Below are 26,773 nucleotides of genomic sequence, written 5' to 3'. Positions count from 1 at the left end.
CTCCTCCACTCCCTCCTTCACTCACTCCCTCCCTCCTTCACTCAATCACTGCCTCCTCCACTCCCTCCTTCACTCACTCCCTCCCTCCTTCACTCAATCACTGCCTCCTCCACTCCCTCCTTCACTCAATCACTGCCTCCTCCACTGCCTCCTCCACTCCCTCCTTCACTCACTCACTCACTCACTCCCTCCTTCACTCAATCACTGCCTCCTCCACTCCCTCCTTCACTCATTCACTCCCTCCTTCACTCCCTCACTCCCTCCTTCACTCACTCCCTCCCTCCTTCACTCAATCACTGCCTCCTCCACTCCCTCCTTCACTCACTCACTCCCTCCTTCACTCAATCACTGCCTCCTCCACTCCCTCCTTCACTCACTCACTCACTCACTCACTCCCTCCTTCACTCAATCACTGCCTCCTCCACTCCCTCCTTCACTCACTCACTCACTCCTTCACTCAATCACTGCCTCCTCCACTCCCTCCTTCACTCACTCACTCACTCCCTCCTTCACTCACTCACTCACTCCCTCCCTCCTTCACTCAATCACTGCCTCCTCCACTCCCTCCTTCACTCACTCACTCACTCACTCCCTCCTTCACTCAATCACTGCCTCCTCCACTCCCTCCTTCACTCACTCACTCACTCACTCCCTCCTTCACTCAATCACTGCCTCCTCCACTCCCTCCTTCACTCACTCACTCACTCACTCCCTCCCTCCTTCACTCAATCACTGCCTCCTCCACTCCCTCCTTCACTCACTCACTCACTCACTCCCTCCCTCCTTCACTCAATCACTGCCTCCTCCACTCCCTCCTTCACTCACTCACTCACTCCCTCACTCCTTCACTCACTCCCTCCTTCACTCAATCACTGCCTCCTCCACTCCCTCCTTCACTCACTCACTCACTCCCTCCCTCCTTCACTCAATCACTGCCTCCTCCACTCCCTCCTTCACTCATTCACTCCCTCCTTCACTCAATCACTACCTCCTACACTCCCTCCTTCACTCACTCCTTCACTCACTCACTCACTCACTCCTTCACTCACTCACTCACTCCCTCCCTCCTTCACTCACTCACTCACTCCCTCCTTCACTCCCTCCTTCACTCAATCACTGCCTCCTCCACTCCCTCCTTCACTCCCTCCTTCACTCAATCACTGCCTCCTCCACTCCCTCCTCCACTCCCTCACTCCCTCCTTCACTCAATCACTGCCTCCTCCACTCCCTCCTCCACTCCCTCACTCAATCACTGCCTCCTCCACTCAATCACTGCCTCCTCCACTCCCTCCTCCACTCACTCACTCACTCCCTCCTCCACTCCCTCCTTCACTCACTCACTCCCTCCTTTACTCAATCACTGCCTCCTCCACTCCCTCCTTCACTCACTCACTCCTTCACTCAATCACTGCCTCCTCCACTCCCTCCTCCACTCAATCACTCACTCCTTCACTCACTCCCTCCCTCCTTCACTCAATCACTGCCTCCTCCACTCACTCCTTCATTCAGTCACTCCCTCCTCCACTCCCTCCTTCACTCACTCACTCCTTCACTCAATTACTGCCTCCTCCACTCCCTCCTCCACTCAATCACTCACTCCTTCACTCACTCCCTCCCTCCTTCACTCAATCACTGCCTCCTTCACTCACTCCTTCACTCACTCACTCCCTCCTCCACTCCCTCCTTCACTCACTCACTCCCTCCTTTACTCAATCACTGCCTCCTCCACTCCCTCCTTCACTCACTCACTCCTTCACTCAATTACTGCCTCCTCCACTCCCTCCTCCACTCAATCACTCACTCCTTCACTCACTCCCTCCCTCCTTCACTCAATCACTGCCTCCTTCACTCACTCCTTCACTCACTCACTCCCTCCTCCACTCCCTCCTTCACTCACTCACTCCCTCCTTTACTCAATCACTGCCTCCTCCACTCCCTCCTTCACTCACTCACTCCTTCACTCAATTACTGCCTCCTCCACTCCCTCCTTCACTCAATTACTGCCTCCTCCACTCCCTCCTCCACTCAATCACTCACTCACTCCTTCACTCACTCCCTCCCTCCTTCACTCAATCACTGCCTCCTTCACTCACTCCTTCACTCAGTCACTCCCTCCTCCACTCACTCACTCCCTCCTCCACTCCCTCCTCCACTCACTCCTTCACTCACTCACTCACTCCCTCACTCCCTCCCTCCTTCACTCAATCACTGCCTCCTCCACTCCCTCCTCCACTCACTCCTTCACTCACTCACTCACTCCCTCACTCCTTCACTCAATCACTCCCTCCTCCACTCCCTCCTCCACTCCCTCACTCCCTCCTTCACTCAATCACTGCCTCCTCCACTCCCTCCTCCACTCACGCCTTCACTCACTCACTCACTCCCTCCTCCACTCCCTCCTTCACTCACTCACTCCCTCCTTTACTCAATCACTGCCTCCTCCACTCCCTCCTTCACTCACTCACTCCTTCACTCAATTACTGCCTCCTCCACTCCCTCCTCCACTCCCTCCTTCACTCACTCACTCCCTCCTTTACTCAATCACTGCCTCCTCCACTCCCTCCTTCACTCACTCACTCCTTCACTCAATTACTGCCTCCTCCACTCCCTCCTCCACTCAATCACTCACTCCTTCACTCACTCCCTCCCTCCTTCACTCAATCACTGCCTCCTCCACTCACTCCTTCACTCAGTCACTCCCTCCTCCACTCCCTCCTTCACTCCCTCCCTCCTCCACTCAATCACTGCCTCCTGCACTCCCTCCTTCACTCATTCACTCCCTCCCTCCTTCACTCAATCACTGCCTCCTCCACTCCCTCCTCCACTCCCTCCTTCACTCACTCACTTACTCACTCACTCCCTCCTCCACTCACTCCTTCACTCACTCACTACCTCCTCCACTCCCTCCTTCACTCACTCACTCCCTCCTTCACTCAATCACTGCCTCCTCCACTCTCTCCTTCACTCAATCACTCCCTCCCTCCTTCACTCACTCACTACCTCCTCCACTCCCTCCTTCACTCAATCACTGCCTCCTCCACTCTCTCCTTCACTCAATCACTCCCTCCCTCCTTCACTCACTCAATCACTTACTCATTCACTCACTCCCTCCTTCACTCACTCACTGCCTCCTCCACTCACTCACTCCCTCCTCCACTCCCTCCTCCACTCACTCACTCCCTCCCTCATTCCTTCCCTCACTCAGACACTACCTCCCTCACTCCCTCCCTGACTCCCTTACTCCAACACTCACTCATTCCCTCCCTCTCTTACCCCCTGTCACTATCCCTCACTCCCTTCTATTCCTGTTCAGACTTAGTAGAAAACTAGAACCAGTAACCACATGTCTGAGCTAAACATGAATTTGTCCCCTTCCCCAAAATAATAATATCTTAATTTGAAAGCTCAAAGGAGAAGGCTTTAAGCTCTGCCCACTTGTCGTAACTACATAATGTCATATATCCCTGGAAAGCTTGTTTCCTTTATAAACCTTATAAACCCCACTAACTAAACTGGAAACACATTACCACATTATATTTTACATCTAGTCTGAAAATCAGTTTTTTTTTTGTTTGTTTAGTCAGAACCAAAAACTTCTGTTTCTAGATGAAGCCTGCCTTAATGAAATTTTACCTGTTCACTCCTACCCCTAATTACAAGAATATAACAACGGAAGTTCCAGAAATGCCGATTACTGCTGGATTTAAATTTTATGCTGAAAAAGTCATAATTTTTTGTGGCAGTACATTATTTGATTAAACAAGAAAGAAATAATATTTAAAACATGTATTCTATCTCTTAAGAGTGTGTTCATAGTAAAATGAATAAAAAAGACCAGCCTTTTGGTTTTATTAATTATGCAAATCTAGGTGTAGTTAATTAAATGAAGTCTCACTTGCATTTACGAACAAATGTACATTTTCGAAAAGGTTCCAAAAAAAAAAAATATAAAAAATAAAAATACTTGGAACATCAGTAAAGTGATCATCTTACCAAAGCAAAGGCTGTGATAGCTATTACTTGTGTGTGTGTGTGTATATATATATAATATATATATATATAAGTCCCTATTAAGGCAAGACAGGTGAATAATCACTGTACCTTAATCAAGTGTAACTAACAAGAGTGCAACATTTTGGGACACATGTGGATTGTTGAGCTGACATTTCAAATAAAAAAATAGCTGAATAGTATTAATATGAACTGAGTAAACATTTGTTTGCCTCAAAATGCTGTATAGGAAAGGGATCAGTGTCATGTTCCTAACCATCAACGACTGAGCCAATAACAGGTGGACAGACAGGTAGTGGTTTATGTGCGGCATTTTCATGTCTCTATTGCATCTCCCATGACCACTTGTGATCATATTTTGTAACTAGATTACATCATGTTTTTAACTTGTGCCGGCATTCTTCATTTCCATGTTTTGGTTAGTATCGGAATATATGTTATATATTTGTTAACACGGAAGTAACCCGGGTCATGTAAAATTCAATAACATCTAGTCGTGATGAAACAAACACAAAACCTGTTACACATTCAGAATACAACTCTTTATACATCTGAACTTGTTACATAGTTAAATGAATATACCATAGGAGTACTATAATGCATTTTTAGATTTACATTTTGACAGATTGCCACTGTGATCATCATTACTGAAATCTTTGTGGAATGTCATGATGTTCAGCTGAACAGCATGGACACTAGAAAATGATTGACAGAGTCTTTATTTGGACATTGTTGTGGGTTTGCCTTTACTCCTCGCTTGACCAGTTACTGTCCTCCAGAAATTACACAGAGTTACTCTGGCCATCAGTGCTGTAATGGTGAAGTTCCGTCTGTACCATTCTCTATAAAATAAAGTGTTTAGGGTTATGATAAGCAGTAGTGGCACACTGTTGATATAACTGTTCATCTTAATCACAATTTGTGAGTCTATTTGAGCTAGTTGCTCATGATTTAAACAGATGTAATAAGATGTGTATACTTACTTGTTATAGGCTGCATGTTTCATACAGTTTTTGTCTAAGAAGTGTTTGTAGAAGGCTGCCATTTCCTCACTAGTTAAATTCCTTTTTCTTCCTGCAATGTAGAACAAGAAATCACAGTAGCAAAACATGCCTTAAACAGAATAAATCTCTCTCTTTATCTTTCACTTTAAATATGGAAAAGCTTAGCCAGTTCATTTACTAAATAAAAGCAAGTCATAGTCACAACACTAAGAGAGACTGCATCATCATTTAGGTGCATATCATCATACTGTGCAGTTGTTACTGTTACGCACAACATGGAAGAAATGCTCAGATTAACACTAAACTGTACTGGCTGTTCACTAAACAAGCCTGTGTTGACTGAGATAAAATGGACTTCTCCTAACTCAGGAATCACCAATCTTATCTGCAAAGGCCTGGAGAGCTGCAAGCTTTCATTCCAGCTAGATAGGTGACATATCTAATCATCGCTTGAAGACAAACTTCAACTGATTAAAGTGGCTCCTATTTTGCTGTAATTAACATCTGCAGCCACACATGTGCTTTTATGTACAAGATTGGAAATCCCTGTCCTAGTTGTTCCACACCTCCATTTTCAACCACAAAAATGTGCAGTCTTCTGAGACAAGCATAACCAATCAGCAACCGGTGGCCAAGTTTTCCAGTGCCAGTTTTCTGTTGCCATAGATACTACGTGCAGTAGTTGAATAGTCACAAATTTTCACTCCTAATAACTCACTTCATGCAAGAAACTGATTATTGTACTGTAAAATTGTATACAAGTTGTATACAGGGGGTAGTGTGACATAACATCATGATACACTTTTCTAAGTATGGTCATTATAATCAATTGTCAGTGTGCTTATCTTTAATACTCAGTGTAAGAAGTAACTAACTGAATCAAAAAATATTTTTGCACCAAATTTTCTCTAGAGAAATCCACATTTTCTCTAGTTTTCTTTGTGACATCTCATTTTTCACTGAAACCATAGTAGCCTTTTTTGCCAAAAAGTCAACAAAATTATATATTTTGTGTATTTGTGGATGACTTGTGATATATTTCTGCCATATTGCCCACCCCTAATGCAAATACATAAACACCTAAAATGAAATGCATGACTGTTGAACCACTTACCATTCTCATCTCTTTCTGTCAGTCCTTTTGCCTTCAGCTGTGACTGTATGTATTCCTCTTTTTCCTATAAATATATTAGTTAGCTATTATAAATTAAGTTACCCTCAGAATAATTTCAGAGTCCACCAAGTCAACAAACATCACTTAAATTAATGATGAGTTTAAAAAATGTACCCACACATGCACACAATTCATAATGAAACATTGCTCTCTAGTGGTTAGAAATAAAGGTTACTGAAATTCAACAGAACTGCTGTCTTTCTTCACCTTGCTAAAGGTGACATTCTGTCCTGTCCAGAACTCATGGTTCCAGTCCTCTGTTTCCTGCCTCAGATGTCTCAGTTTCCTCTCCAGCTGGGTCTCCTTCTCAGGGATGTGGTATATGATCGGCCGCAGGTTTGACAGTCTGTCTGGTGGCCCAATCCAATCATATTTAGATGCTGGTGCTGGGCTAAATCTGGTTTTCTTAAGCAAATAAAATAACAAAACAACAGTAAGCCAGGATAGTGGACATAATATTGAGACTCAGAGCGAATAACTATAGAACACTGGAAGGTGTGTATTATTTGGGTGCTCCATGACCAAACAAATTAAACAATATTGTGATCAATGAATGATCATGCACACACAGGAATTATTTTTTACATTTAAAACTAGAAATAGAATTCTGAAATATTTAAAACAAAGAAAGTAAAATGAATATTCAATATATTGAACATATAAGATTCTGCACTATTTCTAGGTCCCTATTTAAATCTAAGCAGATTTGTGATATTAACTTTTTACTGCTTTGTACAGAAAGTCAGATTTTCCTCATGCCTAATCTCCTACAGTGAAGCATGTGTTCAGATGACATTTGATTGGATTTGATCTAAAATGGATCATTAGGTTTTGCACAAACTTGTGGAGTCCATGCCAGCTTGAGTGCACACTGTCATTAAAGTAAAAAAAGGACATAGCAAATACCAAAGAATTTCTGAAATTCATGTAAATATTTCAAAGATTTCAAACTTTTCACTCAAGTTGTCAATAATATAATTTGTAATGAAAATTGTAATATTAAATTAGAAAAGAATGCAAAATAGAAGCGGGCTCAGACTTTTCGACTACATATACGTACATACGTATATATATATCCATATACTGTACAACTACTCATTCATGCAAATATCTAATCAGCCAGTCTTGTGGTGCTGGAGGTGGTGTGATGGTGTGGGGAATGTTTTCTTGCCACAATTTGAGCCCGTTAATACCAATCAATCATTTCTTGAATGCCTATTTGAGTATTGTTGCTGATCATGTGCATCCCTTCATGGCCACAGTTGACCCATCTTCTAATGGCTACTTCCAGCATAACAATGTACCATGTCACAAAGCAAGTCACCTCAAACTGGTTTCATGAACATAACAACGAGTTCAGTGTTCTTCAGTGGCCTTTCCAGTCACCGGATCTGAATCAAACGGAAAATATTTGGGATGTGGTAGAACGAGAGATAAGCAGCATGAAAGTGCACCTGAAAAATCTGCAGGAATTACGAGATGCAATCATGTCAACACAGACCAGAATCTCAAAGGAGTGTTTCTAACATCTTGTGGAATCCATGCCAAGAAGACTTGAGGCTATTCTGAGAGGAAAAGGAGGCCCTACGCAGTATTAGCACAGTGTTCCTAATAAAGTGCTCAGTGAGGGTATATACACATAGAAAAGCAGGTAACCTCCCTGGTTAGAAATATGGCAAATATGGATAAATCACACACAAAAACAGGAAAGTGGAAAATAAACTATTATTCAGTTTATGTTCTGAAAGGAAATCAGTTCGTTATAAATAGTAATTGTCATCCAACTCTGACACTAAAGGCACATTATAAATCTGGGAATATATCCTGTTAGGAAGAAATGTCATAGTTTAAACTGTAAATTAACAGCCCTTGGGGCAAATATATAAACAGAAACCGTTTAATGTGTTGCTCTAAATAGTTCTAAATGTGTTGTTTATGACAATGAAAGTGATTTTAGATATATTCAACTTGCTAATAGCATCTTAGTCCCCAAAAAACATGCAATACGTTCAGTACACACGATGTGAAATAGTGACTAGTGATATTATGGGATTCAACCCCGCGGTCTTTGCCAGCTGCAAGGTGATAAGTGATTAGTGATTAGCCCGGGAGCTACACACCTCTGTTATGTCCGGCGGTGTTTGCTCAGTGCTGTGTCGAACACTCGTCAGGACACCACGAGGTATTAAACACTGAGACCGAAAGAATAAGCACCCTACTCTTCTGACATTCATTTCAAATCACATTACCACCAAACTAACATCCTTCACAAACTTCTAGCTACCAAGCTAGCGCTTATATATCACCTCATGTACCACGAAGCTGGCTTTTGTCGCCTTCGTGTCACGTGGTTACTTTTTGGGTTGCTTTTAAAATAAAAGTCATTTGCGATTTGTAATTTGTATGCTAATTATTAAGCTGAAAGCTTTTGGAGCAGACATAAAATTAATACACAGAGACTACTATATCTACATTTGTTCATTATGCAATTTACAGAAAGGCTTTCTTGTGAAATTATTCATGAACACTGCACTGTTCTAATCCCTGTTTAGGCTTCTGAAGGATCTGATTGTGGGGTTTAGGAGTGTAGGGTTGGAGCAGGGTGGGCTCAATTATTTTTTAATTCAGAACTGCAATAAATTTGTACATTTGCATGCAGGCTGTTCAGAGGAAAACATTTTGGACTTTGTCTCTCTATATACATATACAGTATATCCTCAGAAGAATGTACATAGCTGAAACAGGTTTGTTACATTAAAGTCCAACTACAGGGCAGAGCAGTAATCTCCTACTGGGCACATAAACATGCAGCAATCTTCAAATATTAAGAGAGTGATGTTAAACTTTTTGGTGGGAAATTGTATGTGGAGTGTATTGTAATATTAATCTTCATCCCGCTTTGGTTTTCATTGTATAAGGTTACAGAAAGATGTGCAAATATGAAACAGAGTGTGCACAATCAGGCCTTACTGTGCTATTATAGTATTATGATAATGCTTAACAAAATGTCATTTAATTTGAAAACTGTTTACATGCCTTTTCTTAAAACTGTAAATCTCAGCTTCGCACTTCCGGTTTCTCCCGTTTCTATGGAGAACGGTTTATTCCACTTCCTGTTGTGTTTGAAAAGGTTGACCAAAACATTTCATGGTTTTACACTAAAGCACTGCATTAAGCCATGATGTGAAGATCATTATTAAACAATCAAATCAGGGTACAGGGTGAGTACTGAGGAGAAAAGAGTTGAGAGGTGTTTCCTGACCAGGCTTCCACTGAGTGGCCAAGTCTCAAAAAGTTAAGCAGACATAATAATAATAATAATAATAATGATGATAATAATAATAATAATAATAATAATAATAATAATAATAATAGTAATAATAATAACACATTAGTGTTATTGCGTTTATGAAGCAGATTAACAGCCCGCTCTATTCCTTTTGGAAACTCTTCATGAGGTTAAACCCTACAGTGTGCTGTGTTTACCAGCCCTGTGTGTGAGTGTATGTGAAAATGTGTGTGAGAGAGTGTGTATGTGTGTGTGTGTGTGTGTTTATGTATGTGTGAGTGAGTGTGTGTGAGTGTGTGTCCCCAGCGGTCACAGGTGGTAATGGGCTGTAGTTAGGCTGTGCTGCTGTCCACTACACAACACAGGTGCTGATGGCTGTGCGCTGGTTATGCAGGTGGGTAGCTGATAGAAAAGCTCTAGGTGAAGTGTAGAGTGTTAGATATTAGTCTGAATGAAGGATTTATTAAATGACTAACTGCTGAATTGCTACACGGTCTGGTTTGGCTTGGTTTTAGTTTTTGTTCTGCGCTGTCAAAGGTAACTTATATACATCCTGCTGATTACTGTGTTTTTGAAGTGGAAACACACTAGCTGGCAAAATCATAAGAAATCCCACACCTAAGCGGCAATATTGATGGCTTGTTTATTTAAAATAAATGCTCGACCGTGACTATTCAACCCGTTAAGAAGATAGCTTCCTGACTAGCTCTACAGCTAAGTGCCTGACAGCAGGATAAGCTAGCTGCTGTACAGAAGAGGTTATCCCACTCTCTTTTCAGGAATGGCAGCATTACTCACTCGCTGAATTTGTTTTAAAATTTAAGGACAGGGTGTGTGTTATTGCTGTATGTAGCATTTTGGTATGAAATGCTAAGTTGTGGAGATTATGTGGTTATGTTCCCTCATTAGTGGCATTGTGTTTTACTGGAGTGACCAAAACCTGGCTTCGCCCCCCCTCCTGCTCAGTGAGTTGGTTTCGTCCGGGTGATAGGCGGGGCACTGATGCAGCTCAGCCTGAATCAGCTGCCCAAAATCGCTTGTAGTCGCACCAGCCGCAGCGTCCGCGGCGCGCTAATGAAGTAGTACAACGCTAAATATTTGGTCAGTCTAGCTTATGGAAACGGACCTCCGCAGAAATGTGTGCGAACGTCTTCGGCATGTTGAAAAGGTGAGAAATAGCCTGCGTGTCTCTGAAGGTGGTGTGACATTTGCCTTTCTCGGTTAATTGTCTGACGGTGAGCTGGCAAATGGTCTTTTCTGCCCAGACGTGCATGCTGAATGCAGGGCGGTGTAATACCACTGAGGCATGTGTGTAGGAATAGGCACTGCCTTTGGCATCGTAGTCCACATGTGAGTGAGAATTTCTGTTATAAATAATGGTCGCTTTACGTGGTGCCAATATTCTGGTCAGCTACTGGATCATGCATCAAGCAAGGAGCTGTACTAATATCCTGGGTGTTGACCTTATGTGCATCATCCTACATATACGTGTTCTCCTGATAATAATAGGTTGGGGAATTTGGATTGCCTCACCCCACCCTAGCTAGCACATCATCCAAAGCTGTCATGCTGTGCCCATCCTCACTAGGGAATCAGAAACCTGTAGCAGACCCATGCCAGGGTATAATCAGAGCATCTTCTGCTAGAGAAGCGTGCAAGCATAGCCGTAGAGCAGGTGGATCAACCTTCCTGACCCCACGCATACACACAGTGTTCAGCACATGCTGTCATTTCATATATTTTTTTTGTTCAGACCTTCAGAAAAAAGCCTGCAGAGTTTTATTATCGAATGCCACCCTTTTTTTTAAATGCATGATGTCATGTTCATGTTGAAACGGAAGCAAAATAGCAGGAGGCCATGTCCGACATGTACAGATTTAAAAAAAGGCTACATGAAAGTACATTGTGGAGCTAAACATGTCTAATAGACCATTTAACAGATCTTAGAGGTGAAATTGGTTATGACCCACATAGACTGTGTTATTAAGTCAGTGTGAATTATCCTGGATCATGGACAATGTCAGTTATGCAGTGAATGACAGTGGGATAAGCTACATTGTTCCACATGAATTGATTTGTCTTTATCTGCTTATATAATCACATAAGACAAGTAGACTACTTTCCCTACGGTCCTTTTCTAAGACGGCTGTCACACAAAAACAAATGTCTAAGATGCACTATCCACACTTCCTGGTGTCAGTGCGAACCTTATTGATTTTTCTAAATACAGATTTACCAAATAATCCTGGACAGCTACAACATGGGGAATTGAAAGCGCTGGATTTAGTGCCTGTGAAAGAAGCAGAGACATACTGTTTCACTTACCAGTACCAGCAGTTATAAGCAGATAGATGGTGACCTCACTCATCAGTCAGTCCTTCCTATTAACAAGTTAATTTCAGCAGGACATATTCCTGATTTTGCACAGAACCTAAGTGCAAATAATCCTTACATGCTACTCTATTGCATCTGATTCCTTTTGTCCTATGCAAATAATATCCAAGTTTCTAGATAACATTTTCAAGCTATTGTTTAGTACCTATAGTTCTAAAAGTCTCTTCCCATTTTCTACAACTCTTTGAACTTGTCAAAGAACAATATGACAGCTCTTGACTTTTCTATATACATTCATTTATCTTTAACACACACTTCTTTCTGCTTGTTTTTTTTAATAGTGTTTAAAACATATCCTTGATGCATAACTGGAAAAAGCCACCCACTGATAATCTTGTAAGATTGTCAGAATGTGTGTTAACATTAACCGGCTTTATTTTTTAGTTTAATTGTTACTCTCAGATAAGAGGCGCAAGCATAGGCCCAAAAATAGGTTCTTTAGAGGCCATGTACCTGTGCTGTCTCAGTTACATTGATGGCATTTTTTTTTGTATTGCTCCAGGCACACCTAAAGAGCTTCAGCTTCTTATTTATTCTTTTTAAATGTTGTATTCCACTGAAAGTGTATCCTCCTGAAAGAGATGTGATCAGTTATACACTGGGGAAGAAAAGATTGGCTCATCGCTTCATTGAGCATCTTCATACCAACAGAGTTAAGGATTCCTCCTTTCCAGTGGCAAGAGACACTTTAATAGCAGTGGCCATAACAGTAATAACATATCTGTTAGAATTGCTGGTTGGGGAAGCTTAAGGGAGAACTAAAGTTCAGAAAGAAGTTCAGAACCACGTGAAATGAATGTCTTAATTTAAACACATGATATCAACCTTTCTTCAAGTCGTGGTGAAAACAGATTCTGTTGCTTTAACAGCCAAGACTGTGACCTGCGACAGTGACGTCGCAGGCATCTCTGTGGAATAACAGCAGCGGCTCTCGCCTGCCAATAAAATGCATTCCACACTCTTTAAATCTGTGGAGAGTGCAGGGACTGAGGCTTGCTTGTGTGTTTTCTTTGCTGGTTCTTAAGAGCATTTACTTCTCATTGGATATCCCCTCTGGAGCAGAGCTTGTAAGTAGTACTGCTCTAATGCTGTCAGTATCACACTGTGGACTAATTTCAGGCAATAAATTAAACCTCACCTAGCTAACATGCCTTCCTAAGGGAAATGTTTCTTTGAATGATATGGCTATGCTCAGGTAAGCAAGTATTTGCTTTTTTTTCTGTTACGACCAGACTGTTGTAGTCAGATATCGCACAAAATTACCTCTATTAATACATTAACTCCATTAATTAAATTTATGGCCAAAGTCAGGTTCTCAGAGGGCCATCACGTGAAAGTAAGATGGATATCGAGCCTTCTTCATTTTGTAATTATTACTCCCGGTTTGGTTGCAGCTCTTGTCAACATGTTACGTTCCCAAAGGCCCTTTAATTACACAAGAGTGGGTAAACTACCACGGCTTGTGGGACCTTGTCAGTATTCAAGATGTTTCAGTAAATTTGTTTGCTTTATTCTTTCATGACTGGTCCCGATGGTTGGAGGACCTGGATGTAAGAAAAGAGGCTGAGCTGACACTGTTCATCCAGAAACATCAGAACCTGGCATCTATGTTGTGGGTGTTTGTTGCTGGAGACTAAGAGTTAATTAATGTTTGCTTTTATGGTTTGTCTCTAGTAGATGTTTTTTGAACAAACGTGAATCATTACCATCAGAATTTTCAGATTTTTTACTCCAGAATTTCCACATAATGGTTTTCTCTTGCTCTACAAATGTCTTGCTCCGTTTCATTCCCTGTTGTTTTCTTCCTTCGTTATCTCTCTCTTCATTTTTCTCCTACACACACCCACTCTCTCTCTCTCTCTCTCTCTCTCTCTCTCTCTCACTGTCTCTAACTCTCTCGCCCTCTCTCTTGCTTTCTCTCTCAGCCTGTTTGGGAAGCCCTTTGATGGTGGGAAGAGGACAATGGATCATGGCAACCAACAGCAACAGCAACCACAGACCCAGTACATGGCAGGGCCATTCCAGGCATACATGGGCCCTCAGGGTCCATACCCTGGGCCCCACCCCACCCTGGTGCGCCTGGATGAGCTGCAAAGGGAAGCGGTGACATTAGGACAGCAAGTGTGTTCCTTCAGTGGCCTGCAGAGTGACAGAGAGTACAAACGACTCGAGAGGGAGCTGGCACGACTCCAGCTGGAGGTGGATCAGGTCAGGAGCTGGGGTGGTCTTGTTCATATAGGTCACGTGTCTTGTGAATACATGGGTGAAATATGAGGGATGCTAAACTTTACATAGAGAATCTTGCGCCACTTGAATAATGTCATGTGTCAGGAACGTGTTATGAGTTTGGTACATGATCCTGGGATTCTGTCTTCTCTAAAATGTGTCAGGAACTTGGCTTTATTCAGCAACAGGCTATGTATGTGGAATGTTTTTAGGTGTTATTATATACAAATTGTAAATGAGTCAAATGTCTGAACATGCTAGATTTAACACTAATTTTTCGATGTCTTAGTAACATTTTGATAAAGCTTATTTCTTGAAATTTATTCTAAGAGAAATGCCAATAGTGAAATTAATGAAATTGTTTCCCAACAAATAGTTTTCATTTAGAACCTATAGAAGCAGTGAAAAAACGCTTGGCCTGTTTGTAAACTTTAAGAAAAGCCTTTTGCATGAAGCTGGTTGAGAAGATCCCAAGAATGTGCAAACCTTCATCAGGAATACTGTTAATGTCTTCATTATTATTAAAATAGTAGAGAATAGTAAAAACGTATTTAACTTACTGTCAGATATAATGGAAGCTAAACTTCTAGTCTGTATGATGACTTGTAGGTATTATATATTATTGTACTTTACACCCAGTTGATGATTATATATGTGTGTCTTACCTCCAAGGTGGAGACAGAGGGACGGATGGAGCTGCAGCAGGCTCGGAAGCGGGCAGCAGGGGAGGTGGAGGGGTTGTTGCGCTACCTGGAGGGTAATGCTACTCACCCATCTCGAATAGCTATAGAAGAGCTGAGCCAGGAGGCACAGAGGCTCCTGCTGGCAGGGGTGGTGGCTCCATTTCGGCAAGGACAGGCTCAGGATGCAGCGGAGACTGGTGAGGACCTTGTGGAAGCTGTGCAGGATGTGGCAATGCGCCTGGCCCAGATCAAGACAGGCGGAAGTGTGCCGCTCAGGAAGGCCCGTTACCGCGCTCTTACCCGCGTCTGCGCTGTACAGGATGTGCTGGAGGGCCGCGTTCGCACGCACACACTTGCGTTGCCTCTGTCTGATGAGACCCATGAGGCCGTGCAGCGCATCAATCATGTGATGGTGCAGGTTAGCAATATGAAAAACACCAGGTTTAACTGATTAAATCTGGTTCACGACAAATTTTTTGTGCTTTCTTTACTTATTAGGCTTTTTTACTAGTTTAGGGGCACTAGACAGCCGATGCAGGGACTGACTGATGAATGTATTTGCAGGTGAGTGGTGCCCGCTGCCAGCTGGTTGCTCTGCTGATGGGGTTGAGTGGGCGGGACAGCTGTGCCCACCTAGCACGTGTCCTCACTGAGCTGTTAGTGGAGCTGGATGCACTGGACGTGTCCAGTAACTCAGCCGTCAGGAACTACAGGAAGCAGGTGGTGGAAGAGATCAACGGCCTCCTTAAACACCTCGATCTGGAGGGGGAGGGAGATGACACTCGCAGGTAATGGGCACACACATGCGCTTAAAAATGTGCAGTGTTTTTACCATCTCTTATTTTGGAATTATAGTGTTGATAAATGCCAGCCTTGGTATTTTTTACAAAGACTAATTACTGCCTTTCCTTTATGGTCTGTTTCATATGTATGTTTAAGAAACGCAATGTAACTTAATTTAAGTTTAATTTAATGTGTTTAAAGTGTAACTCAACCAGTAAACTTTGTCTGCAGACGGAAATGTGCGTGGTGAACACGTGAAAATCTGTTCGCCGACAACTGCTTAACAGAAATAACAAGACTACTATGTTTAACTTGGTGTAAAAGGCTCTTATAGAGCTCCTGAAATGCAGTTATATTCAAGTACAACACTCAAATCTCATTGTGAATTTCTTATGAACTTTCTGAGAGAGCGGTGTAGCATATTTATTAAGCTGCATGAGAAAATATTTGTCGTCAGCAGATTCCCCCATGGATGGGTTCTGGTGTTTGTAGACAAATTTAGTTACAGGGCCTTGTTAGATAACAGAGCAGTGCAGGTTATAAAGACTTCAGAGTTGAGGAGTTGAATGCTTCTCCCTATAGCTATTTTCATAGTGTAGATTTTGATATGTAATATATTTTATTGTTGAGTTGGTTAAGATATAGAAATAAAGAAAATCTCTGAGCAACAGCACTCCCCTGTGCATGTAGATGTGATAGTGAAATGGTGGAATATGGGATGCACAACACCATTTATTTATTTGTTTGTTCTCCAAATTTCACTCTGGGGTATACATGGGGTATTGCATACCCTGTCTTAAATATTCAATTAGAAAATTCCTCTCTGATCACCACCATCCATAAACCCACAGACTCTCGTTTTTATTTATAGTACAGCTCTTCACACCCCAAGAACTGCAAAAACTGCAATTACATACAGCTGCTGAGACTTGGATACATGTGGAGTAAGAATGCGTTTTTTTCAGAAAAATAAAGAGATGTGTGAATAATTTTATATATGTTAATTTCATAAATAAACTATAAATCAATATTGATTGACCCATGTTGATCATATTAGGCAAATGGATGCTTTTTTTTTTTTTTTTTTATAAATCTCAAACAATTTACAGGACATGTGCCCACACTGTTTCTCAGGTACACTTTTAAAAATAAAGGAGACAGAAAAGGTTCTTTAGAGCGATACAATAGCTTTCCAAAAGAGATATATTTGATTTTCCATAAAGAACCTTTTAACGTGTGATTGTTTAGCAACTTTGGCAACATTTATGTTGGAAAAAAAATTTGTTTAGTCTTCTGTGGCACCAATAAAAATGGTTAAAGTTCTATCAATCAAAAAGCTGGTTTTGGAAAACAAACGGCTTCTACTATGACATCAAGAACATTTTCTGGCACCTTTTATTTTTGAGAGGCTACTTTCATGACATTTGCCTGTGCACTGTATAACAGTTGTATGCAACCATTTTAGTTTTGCTTTTTACAGAAGCAACTGTACAAGAATCTGCATCTACATTTGATGGTAATGTTCTCATTTTTCATTTCCAGGTATGACCTGACGCAAAATGACTCCATCCGTGAAATTGAGGCCATCCGAGGCCGTGTGTCTGTGCTGCGGGGAGAGGTACTGAGACAGGGTATGGCAGGCCAGGGGGCGGAGCTTCAGAGTCTTCTAACTCATCTGGACCAAGTGGACACCGGACGGAACCCCTGCATTAGAGAGGCACGGAGAAGGGCTGTGCTGGAGATCCAGGCAGTGATCACCTATCTTGACCTCCGGGAAGCCCTCGGCCGCCGGAACCCTGGACCAGATGAACCTCCACCTCACGCAGCCGTGTGGCATGTCCTTGCCAGCCTCTCTGACCTGCATTTCCAAGTGCTCGGCTTTGATGGCAAGAGAGCTGACAAGAGTTACATGGTGCTTGAGGAGTTGCTGACCAAGCAGCTTCTGGCTCTGGATGCTGTGGACCCTCAGGGGGACCAGGGAACAAAAACAGCCCGTAAACAAGCGGTAAAATATGCCCAGAACATCCTCAGCTACCTGGACATGAAGACTGATGAGTGGGAATATTGAGAGTGGGAAGAGAATAAAAGCAGAATACTGGAAAGATTCACTTGCACAAAGTGCTTTGAAATTGTTTTGTGCCTAGTTAATGGCATGGTGGAGGAGCACTTGCACAAGTCGAATTTGTATATAAAAGACTTTGTCCTAGATGGTAAACTTCTTTCCCTACATACACTGCAACTGCTGCTTTTCAGTTTGTCTATTCTGTTTATTATCCTAGTCATTGGCCAGTGGGACAGTTGTTACTAAAAACAGCAGTTTTATTCACTAGGTTGTCCGCAAGAAAACCTATGCAGCATTTGAGTGTTCCTGTTTTGATTCTGGCTCCATGGTGTGCTTTTTTCAGATGCATCCTTTTTCATGGTTTACTTTGGGCTCGGTGTGGTATGGAGCTAAACCCTGTTTTGCTCCCAAAAACTTGCTTCCCAGTCGACCACTTGTCTATAAGGAGCATGTCAGGAGGAGGTTCATCTGCGGTCTTTACTTAGTGTAGTTGCAACACAAGACTGTATTCCTGCCTACACAATAACTTTTTTCATTAGTATAGGAATGATTAACCATATGGCAGACACAAACATTTAACAAAAAAAATTAATGATGGCCCATGTTTGAACTCTGTAGATTGGCTGGACTGAATAAGCAGCATAGAAAGATCTGTTCACAAGATTTAGTCCCAGGATTTAGAATTTTCACCCAAATATAAAAAAAATTCATTTTCTTGGGTTACAAATGATTTAATTAGTTTTATTAAGCCCTTGCTGACAAAATGCATACAATACCTAAAAATATCAGCTTTTGGGTATTGTTATGTTTCAAGAGTGGTATAGTAGTAAGAAACAGTGCCTGAAGATGATCAAAAAGAGATTATCTTGAGAAAATCAATCAAGTTACAAATTGTGTACCATCTAATGAAGTTGCAACATGATTGAACAGAAAAGAGGAAAAGTCTGTTTAGCTGCAGACAATGAATGGATGGCTAAAGTGAAGACATTTCTACTGTTAGGAGTAAACTATGTCTCTGTGCCTCCTGGGGAGCGTGTGTGTGTGTGTGTGTGTGTGTGTGTGTGTGTGTGTGTGTGTGTGTGTGTGTGTGTGTGTGTGTGTGTGTGTGTGTGTGTGTGTGTGTGTGTGTGTGTGTGTGTGTGTGTGTGTGTGTGGGTTTGGGGTGGGGAACATGATGCTGATCAAAGTAGACAGGGAATTCTAGAACATTCCACACAGATGAGGTAGAGTGTCACAGGCTATCAAAATAGCACCTAAAAATCGTTCAGCCCCTTTCTCAAATGGTCAGGGTTGTCATGGTTACAAACATCAGGGCTTTGTCCCCTCCTCCTTCCGAGTTCGTAAGCGCATTTCCCTGTGAATATGGAGTGAGTCATGCTGCATGATCAGATTAACACATCAACTTTGACTAACCTGACTCTTATCAACCCAAACATCCAACGTTCCATCATTAGATTTTTCTCTGTTTCTCTTTTTTCTTTCACTTAAACATTCCAACTCCCTCAACTGAGTCCGTCTAAGCTCTACATATGCTTGTTCTGTGATGTTTGTTTGTCATGAAAACCTTTGCTTCATGTGTTAAAACACTTACAATGTGGTTTAAAAAATTACACTCACACCTTTGGAAGCACTTAGCTGTCTTAAGATTTCTGTTTGCTGCGACTACTGGTCAAGAGAGAAAACCAATATCAGAAAGTATAAGAAAATGGGGTCATTTGGAGTACACCCGAAATAACTCTAAATTCAACAGAGGATGTGATGCAATAAAATACTAGTGCGGAGTGCAGAAAATTGGGACAGGGAAATGAAGCTGTGAAATTCACAGTGTATTGAAAAGAAGACGTAAAGAAAAAGCCAGATGTGGTAACTGCCCAGGGGTTTGTTGTGGTCTCGTAGTCTGCTTCTGTCACTGTCACATTCTGTCTTCATAGGGTGTTGTCTTATTTTTGCGGTGGCCATTGTGTCAGTCAAACTGAAAAAGTGGTAACCCAGACAAAGCCAAATACTGAACTAAATGCAGACTGAAAATCCAATCAAAATGCTTCATATTTGTGCACTTAACGTCTGTCTGGACTGCAATGACAAAGCTCATAAACACTCTCAAATTTGCACATTACATCCAGTTTAGTGGTTCTCCCAGACCCACACAGTGGTCACATATAAATGTGCTATAATTTTCCAGTGCCAGCAAGTGTGAAAGTGGTTTGAGTTCAACACGTATGAAAGTTGTATTGTTTTTCCAACATAAGCCACATTTCAGTGCTTCGTTTACAAAATTAGACATGGCTTGAGGCCAGTTCTGGGTTTGACGAGAATTCAAAATGAGTTTTTTCTCAACAGATCTGTGCACTGTCCATTTTTCTGTGAAAATCATGCAATCATCTCAGTGAAGCTGTCTCCATGGTGACAATAAAATGTGTGGTTTTGCCTCAAACTAAAACAATTACAATATACAGTGTATACACTGGGTCTGTGAGAGGTAATATTGGTTGATATTTTGAGTGCTATATAGGATATTTGGATTTAAAGTCATTTGCTCTTAAATACTCATCATTTTCAATTCAGCGGTTTAATTTCAGAAGCACTTTCCATATGAATTTCTGTAGCATCTTAGATACAAAGCAGCTCTGGATTCTCTAATTTAGTACTAGAGATTGATGTCTGAGCTGGTGCTAAAACACTCAGATGGTTCACTTGTGACCTGTACTGCAAAGTATTTCTTGTTAGCATTTTTATAACAGTGTGACGTAGGCTGGTACACGGTGACAGCTGTGTATGTTTGTCTAGTAAACCCAGATGTTTAGATGTCACTGGGGGATGGATGCAGGTGAATCAATAGAAATACCAGCTAATTGATAGATACTGTAGATGACTCATTACATCTCCAAGTATGTAATTAGGTACATGGATTTTAGTTTCATCCCATGCTCTTTTCTCTCTAGTGCCAAAACTGAAAGTGTTTATGCTTGTAGCATATCACATAAACCACAAGGAACATCAGCTGCATATATATAGAATGTAATGAGGAATGTCCTATTTCTGTGGCATACCAAAGGTGATTGTGAGCTTCCCTGTTCCTAACCTTGCATAATGATCAAGGGCAATTTGGTATTAAAGAAAGACAAATAAAAGAGAAGGGAAATTTGCTTGTAGTTTTATTTTACTTATCAGACCACATGATGGAGAATGTGTTTATGTGGTCAGGTTTACAGAATACTTTTCTCAATGTTACATACAATTTGAGATATTGTTGATTGTGTGAGGCTTGCTTTGTGTGCTGTCTGGAGTACGCTTGTACATAAAAAGCACACAGTTTTGAACAGCTGTATGAATGTGTTGATTAACTGGAGTATTTACATTTTATTTATCTCTATAGGTAAGGTGATAAATAAAAGGTGAATAAAATTCCTATGCATGGCATGATGTTCATTTGTTCCTGAACTGGATCAGCTTGTTTCTATGGCAACATTTCCCATTGGAAAGCAAATGGCAGGTAAAGTATTTTGGATCAAATGCAGTAAGGAACACCCAAGAAGACCTCCCTTGTTCTTCATTTTCCAGAATCACAGGACTACCAACATGGTGTTGTGTTTCTTCCAGTAAAGTACTCTTACTTCACCTGCTTATCTGCTGTACACTGGCAAGCCAAAATACCTTCCAGATAAAAGTTCGGCTATCCGCATGCCTGTCAGTACAGCGCTTGTGGAGCCTGTGATGTTTATACCAAAAGAAAAGATCAGAGTCACTGAAGTCAGTGTGAGATTAATAGCACTAAGCTTTTGTTCATGTGTTTCTCCTAGTTAAAAGCATAACTTAAATGTGCAATAGGTAACATATTACTGTCTGTATATATAATTACAAATGACCTAGAAATACATGTGCAGGGTCTCCCAAAAGTCTCCATACATAGGGGAAATTAACACTTTTTAGCAAAGTGTCTTCCAAAATTTTTCATACTTAGTATATTTTTATATTTTTATAATAGCTTTTAAAAATGCCTTCGACAAAAGAAGAACATATTGAAATCATTCTCATGGCTGGATCGGGAAACTGTCACAAGGTTGCAGTAGACTTTAACAGGAAACATGGCAAGCATATCACACATGACACTGTTGCCAAACTTATTAACAAATTCAAAAAGACTGAAAGTGTTGCGGAACAACCAAGAAGTGGACGTCCACGAACATCCCCTGATGAAGGAACAACCGATGTAGTGCTGGCATACATAGTCCCCTGTGTGTGGAGACTTTTGGGACACCCTGCAGAACGTGCGGGGAAAAAGTTGATGATGAAAAAAGCTTGAATAGATTTCTTTTTAAGACTTTGAATCTCTTTAGTCTCTCCAGCAGTGAAAACTCACACCAGTGTTCACTCTTGTCACACCTTTGCTGTCAGTCCCTTTCATTTTGGACACTTTGGACATATCATTAACTCTGCTGTAAAACTTGCGTATGTTTATGCTTCCTTCCTGTTCATTTATTTAGCATACCTGTGCACAGCCTGCCCATGCACATACCAAATTGCTGATGGCCAATGTTCCCTCATTAGGTAATAAATAGATTGTTTCTTGGACAACAGTTATTAAATTGAAAGCTTTTAGTGTAGTACAGATTCCCTTAGCAGATTTATCTGATGGTGAGTTACATCCAGTATTCAAACATGGTAAAAAAAAAAAGGTTTCTGAGGACATAATTATTTGAATACTTGGCAGGCATGGACAAGCTCAACTAATCTTGGGTGCAAATTCCACAATGTGGCTAAATTATCTGGTAGCTAAGTATTTAGTTAATTAGCGAACAACTAGAAATATTACTTTTTTAGGAACAAAATATCCAACTCCACACAGGCATGGGAATGGGGAGGCTACAAGCAAGAAAATCAGACCCCCCCCCCCAACCAAGTAGCCCTATTTCAATGAAAACTAAAAATAATGACAAAAATACCAAGGTTATTTAGGATAAGGGGGAAAAAAAAAGAAAAAAACAACAATGTTCTTTTATATCACATTAAATTCCAGAGCTGTCACCATATCTTTTTTGCTTAGATTCTGTTATTTAACCTTTTTATCAGTGAATGATTTGTTAAATATTTTAGAAGGTCTTCAGCTCCTAGTCTTACTCTGCATGACTAAGAAACTAAGAGATCAAATTCCTGCTCTATTCAGATGACCTGGTTCTGCTATCTCCTGCTGAGCAGTTTCTACAGCAGAGTTTTATATATATATATATATATATATATATATATATATATATATATATATATATATATATATATATATATATATATATATATATATTTAAAAAAGATCTTTACATTAGAGAACAGAACACAAATTTATTTTATGCACAAAAGAAATTAAAGACAATGGAAAACAGCTTTCTTAAAAACATTTTTTTTCTGTGATGTGATTCATTTCTGAGTGAAATAGCTATACACTATATGTCCAAAAGTATGTATACACCTGACCATCACACCCATATGTGGTTCTTCCCCGAACTGTTGCCACACGGTTTGAAGCACACAATAGCATAGAATGTCTTTGTATGCTGTAGCATTGTAATTTCATTCACTGCAACTGTTCCAGCATGACACTGCATGACAATGCCCCTGTGCACAATGCGAGCTCCATGAAGACATGTGGTTTACTGAGGTTGGTGTGGAAGAACTTGGGTGGCCTGCACAGAGCCCTGACCTCAACCTCACTGAACACCTTTGGGATAAATTTTAACGCTGACTGCAAACCAGTCCTCCTTCCCTGACATCAGTGCCTGTCCTCACTAATGCTCTTGTGGCTGAATGAGCACAAATCCCCAGAGCTACACTCCAAAATGTAGTGGAAAGCCTTCCCAGAATAGTGGAAGTTATTAGAACAGCAAAGGGAGAATAAATCTATAATGGTATGTTCAACAAGCACATAGGGATGTGATTGGTCAGGTGTCCACATACTTTTGGCAGTGTAGTGTATCTGAACATGTGCGCAAACTGATATAGTAAAACATAAGAGGCATTTAGTGTGATTAATGGAATTGCCAAGTATGACTGGAGACATGAAAAAAAAAAACAACAACTAGAGTTTCATTTCAGGTAGTCTTTAATTCCTCAACTGATGAACTGAGAGAAAAATAATTCAGAGCCATCTATACCAAAAACATTTTCTTTGTAGCGAAATTGTAGAGGTAGTGAAGTGTGGGTTGTGCTTACCAATCATTTGGCAAATGGGGAAAATATCCAACAGCTTTCTGATATTGCCTTTGTATTGTACCTTGTAAGGTACAGCAGAAGTAGGCTGTTGTCCATTAGTCATACAGACACAAATAGGCAGTCAAATATAAATTGTGGTTTCACCTAAAAACAGCACTTCGCAACTCATATGGTTATAAAATTCTGCAATATAAAAATTCAGCATATCAACAGCGTCCTAACTGAGCCATTCTTTAGGCTCCAGTACATAGGCTTAACACACATTAACATCCTTGATATGCTAACACCTCAGCCCATTAACAAAGCAACAAAAACCTAATCAGAATCAACCAATTTATAGCACAGCTAAAACAAAAATACATCACCTTTTGAAATGCAAACAAAATCACAGACGAAAATACAATGCTGGTTGGTTCTAAAATTCATAGTGAGTGGTAGAACACTGAGACAGCATCAGAAAGCTAGAGAGACAGTGAGACACAAACAAACTTTGCTGCTTAAGGATCTAAATGAAATACAGCTGCACTCCCTTAAAGGTAAAAATTTAATTAAACATGCTATTTCTTCTTCATTCTTCAAACATATTGAAATTAATAATAATGCAAATACTTAAAAAATTATCATATTTGTTTGAACACAGGGAGTGCGGTTCTATCAGTGTACAGCACTCCTACTACATTTATCCAGTTTCATGTGTCTGTAGTTAACTGGAGTTGTTCTATCATTTATTGGTTTTGATTGTTACTGCCAGAGCATTTAAAAAGGAAAAATCATAACGTGACCTTTTTAAGAAATCTAAACTCCAACAGATGACAAGAACAGAGGAGTGAAGTATTTCTTTCTTTGCTTTGCAGATGTTTGAATGTGCACATGTGAGCAATGTTTTACCTCAGAAAATAGTGCAGTGTTTTACCTCAGATTTACTTCTGCTTATTCAAGAATTTTTACTTAGATATATGAATGTGACCTAATACCTAGCATACAAATCTCTATCTGTCATTAGTAACATTTACAACTTATTTAGCCAAGTTGTATCATAACAGATAGTTATTAGCATGATTAGCTGTCATTAGTTAGCTTTAGTGAAAGTACGCTCTTGTTCCTTTGCAAAAGGTGACTAATTTGTCATCAGTAAAGAAAATCAGTGTGCAATTTGAGGCACAGATTTCCTTCTCATTTGTGATTCTTTATTGAACATTTACTTCCATACTTCAAGTACCATTAAAAGTCTGTATTTTTGTTCTTCTACCACATGTGATTTAATCTTTTAATTCTTCCTGTATTTACAGTATTTCAGACCTTACATTATTCAGTTACTAATTATATTATTCATGTACTTTGTGAATAATGTGAGATTAAGAAATACAAATGTGTCTTTGCATGCCATGCCAACAAAGTATGTTTGTTTGCAACCAGAACTTTTGTGTCTAAAGTTAACAGTAGGTTATAAGGTGAATACAGTGGAGAAATTTGGGGTTATACAAAAGTTTGTACTGAATTTATACTAAAGTTGGAACAAGACTTCAACTCCAGCATACAAGCATAGTCTTATATGTTCTGATGAAACACACACACACACACACACTCACACACAGGCCTCTGTAACACTGCAGTTGTGTCAGACTGAGACTCTCTCCTAGTGTGAAAACACATCCAACTGGATAAATCACACGTACATTGTCACTTGCTTTGGGTAGGAGCAAGAAAATCAGTTATTGTTCTCTTGAGGCAAGCACTTCACTTCAACCACTGAGCTCTGGAGAGAGAGAGAGAGAGAGAGAGAGAGAGAGAGAGAGAGAGAGCAAGAAACATATTTGTGGTATTAAGAACCTGTTACACAGATATACTTCAGAAATATCACTCATTATATGTTATTAATATGAACAAGTAATAATTATAATGAGTGATATTTTAATCAGAAATATAAAATGGTTATCTTTTAACTTCTTTTCATAAAAAATAATTTTGTGCAATTCTTCTGTCTAAAGTGATCACACCTCTACATTTAGTGATGTATAGTCTGTATAGAATAATTGCTTCTTGCTGTAAACAAGGCTGGAGACACTTGGTAAAACTGCAGAATGATTAAACCTCCTTCAAAGCCTGAGACTGGATATGAGTGCTTTTCCTTGTAAGTAGTACTGTTTTCCCCAAGTGAGTCAGTGGTATTCACAACCAAAAATGATTTTGGTATTATCTAACACATAATCACAACTGAAGCTCCAGTGACACTTGGTGAAGTTCAGGAGCTGCATTTTGTCTTGGCATCTAATAGTCAAACATGGTTGCCTCTTGGTAGCCACAAGAATCAATTACTATCAACATCATTCTCCTCACTCTGTGGGTGAATTTGAACTACTGCAAACTTTTCATTATGGTCCTGATTTTGTGTTATATTATTAATAACCTATGTATAATTTTGCAGGTTTATAACCAAATACTTGTACAGAGTATTGACCTCCTTAAACTTTTCCACATTTTTTAGTGTTACAACTTGAAACTGAAATGGCCTCACAGTGGATATAAAAAAGTCTACACACCCCTGTTAAAGTGGCAAGTTTTTGTGGTGAAAAAAAATGGTACCAAGATAAATCATGTCAGAACTTTTTCCACCCTCAATGTGAAATTACAACATATAAAATTTAAGTGAAAAACAATCAGAAACATTTTAGAGAAAAATAGGAAAAATAAAATAAAAAAGTTACAATAACCTGGTTGCATAAGTGTGTACACCCTTTCATAATTGGGGATGTGGCTGTGTTCAGAATGAACCAATCACATTGAATCTCATGTTCAAAAGTAATTATCATACAGCTGTAGTCAATGAAATTATTCTGATTAACACCAAATAAAGACCAGCTGTTTCTGCAGGATTTTCTTGACATTTTCTTGCTTTCATCTGACTGCTGAAGCCATGGTCTGCAAAAAGCTGTACAGGGTCTCACT

At 40.4% G+C, this 26,773-nt stretch overlaps 2 protein-coding genes across 3 annotated transcripts; one reads left to right on the top strand and one right to left on the bottom strand.

Annotated features, from left to right (window-relative positions):
* Positions 1–4,531: 4,531 nt before the first annotated feature.
* Positions 4,532–8,543, bottom strand: LOC113543388 (cytochrome c oxidase assembly factor 8). The gene is made up of 5 exons (XM_026941529.3): positions 8,310–8,543; positions 6,397–6,594; positions 6,130–6,193; positions 4,995–5,085; positions 4,532–4,853 (listed from the first exon to the last, which is right to left on the bottom strand). The coding sequence occupies exons 1-5, from the start codon at positions 8,421–8,423 to the stop codon at positions 4,730–4,732; spliced, it is 591 nt and encodes a 196-aa protein (XP_026797330.3). The 5' UTR covers positions 8,424–8,543; the 3' UTR covers positions 4,532–4,729.
* A 1,213-nt stretch (positions 8,544–9,756) lies between these two features.
* Positions 9,757–22,034, top strand: bag5 (BCL2 associated athanogene 5). 2 transcript variants are annotated; one of them, XM_026944048.3, is made up of 5 exons: positions 9,757–9,872; positions 13,798–14,080; positions 14,771–15,199; positions 15,346–15,569; positions 17,107–22,034. In XM_026944048.3, the coding sequence occupies exons 1-5, from the start codon at positions 9,850–9,852 to the stop codon at positions 17,630–17,632; spliced, it is 1,485 nt and encodes a 494-aa protein (XP_026799849.1). In that variant the 5' UTR covers positions 9,757–9,849; the 3' UTR covers positions 17,633–22,034. The 2 variants fall into 2 exon arrangements, with proteins under 2 accessions (XP_026799849.1, XP_026799840.1); XM_026944039.3 differs by lacking the exon at positions 9,757–9,872 and adding an exon at positions 9,879–10,646 and having other exon boundaries at positions 17,107–22,033.
* The last annotated feature ends 4,739 nt before the right edge of the window (positions 22,035–26,773 follow it).

Source organism: Pangasianodon hypophthalmus, chromosome 3 (assembly GCF_027358585.1).
Source record: "Pangasianodon hypophthalmus isolate fPanHyp1 chromosome 3, fPanHyp1.pri, whole genome shotgun sequence".
Lineage (NCBI taxonomy): Eukaryota > Metazoa > Chordata > Actinopteri > Siluriformes > Pangasiidae > Pangasianodon > Pangasianodon hypophthalmus.
This window is presented reverse-complemented; position numbering and strand designations above follow the sequence as displayed.

Excerpts from the sequence above, each read along its gene's own strand:
- LOC113543388 (XM_026941529.3), bottom strand. The coding sequence starts at position 8,423 with ATGAATGTCAGAAGAGTAGGGTGCTTATTCTTTCGGTCTCAGTGTTTA. Across the intron at positions 6,194-6,396 it reads AGAATGTCACCTTTAGCAAG|GAAAAAGAGGAATACATACA; the intron begins GTGAAGAAAGAC and ends ATATATTTATAG. Across the intron at positions 5,086-6,129 it reads GACAGAAAGAGATGAGAATG|GAAGAAAAAGGAATTTAACT; the intron begins GTAAGTGGTTCA and ends TCTACATTGCAG.
- bag5 (XM_026944039.3), top strand. The coding sequence starts at position 10,615 with ATGTGTGCGAACGTCTTCGGCATGTTGAAAAG. Across the intron at positions 14,081-14,770 it reads TCCAGCTGGAGGTGGATCAG|GTGGAGACAGAGGGACGGAT; the intron begins GTCAGGAGCTGG and ends CTTACCTCCAAG. Across the intron at positions 15,570-17,106 it reads GAGGGAGATGACACTCGCAG|GTATGACCTGACGCAAAATG; the intron begins GTAATGGGCACA and ends TTTCATTTCCAG.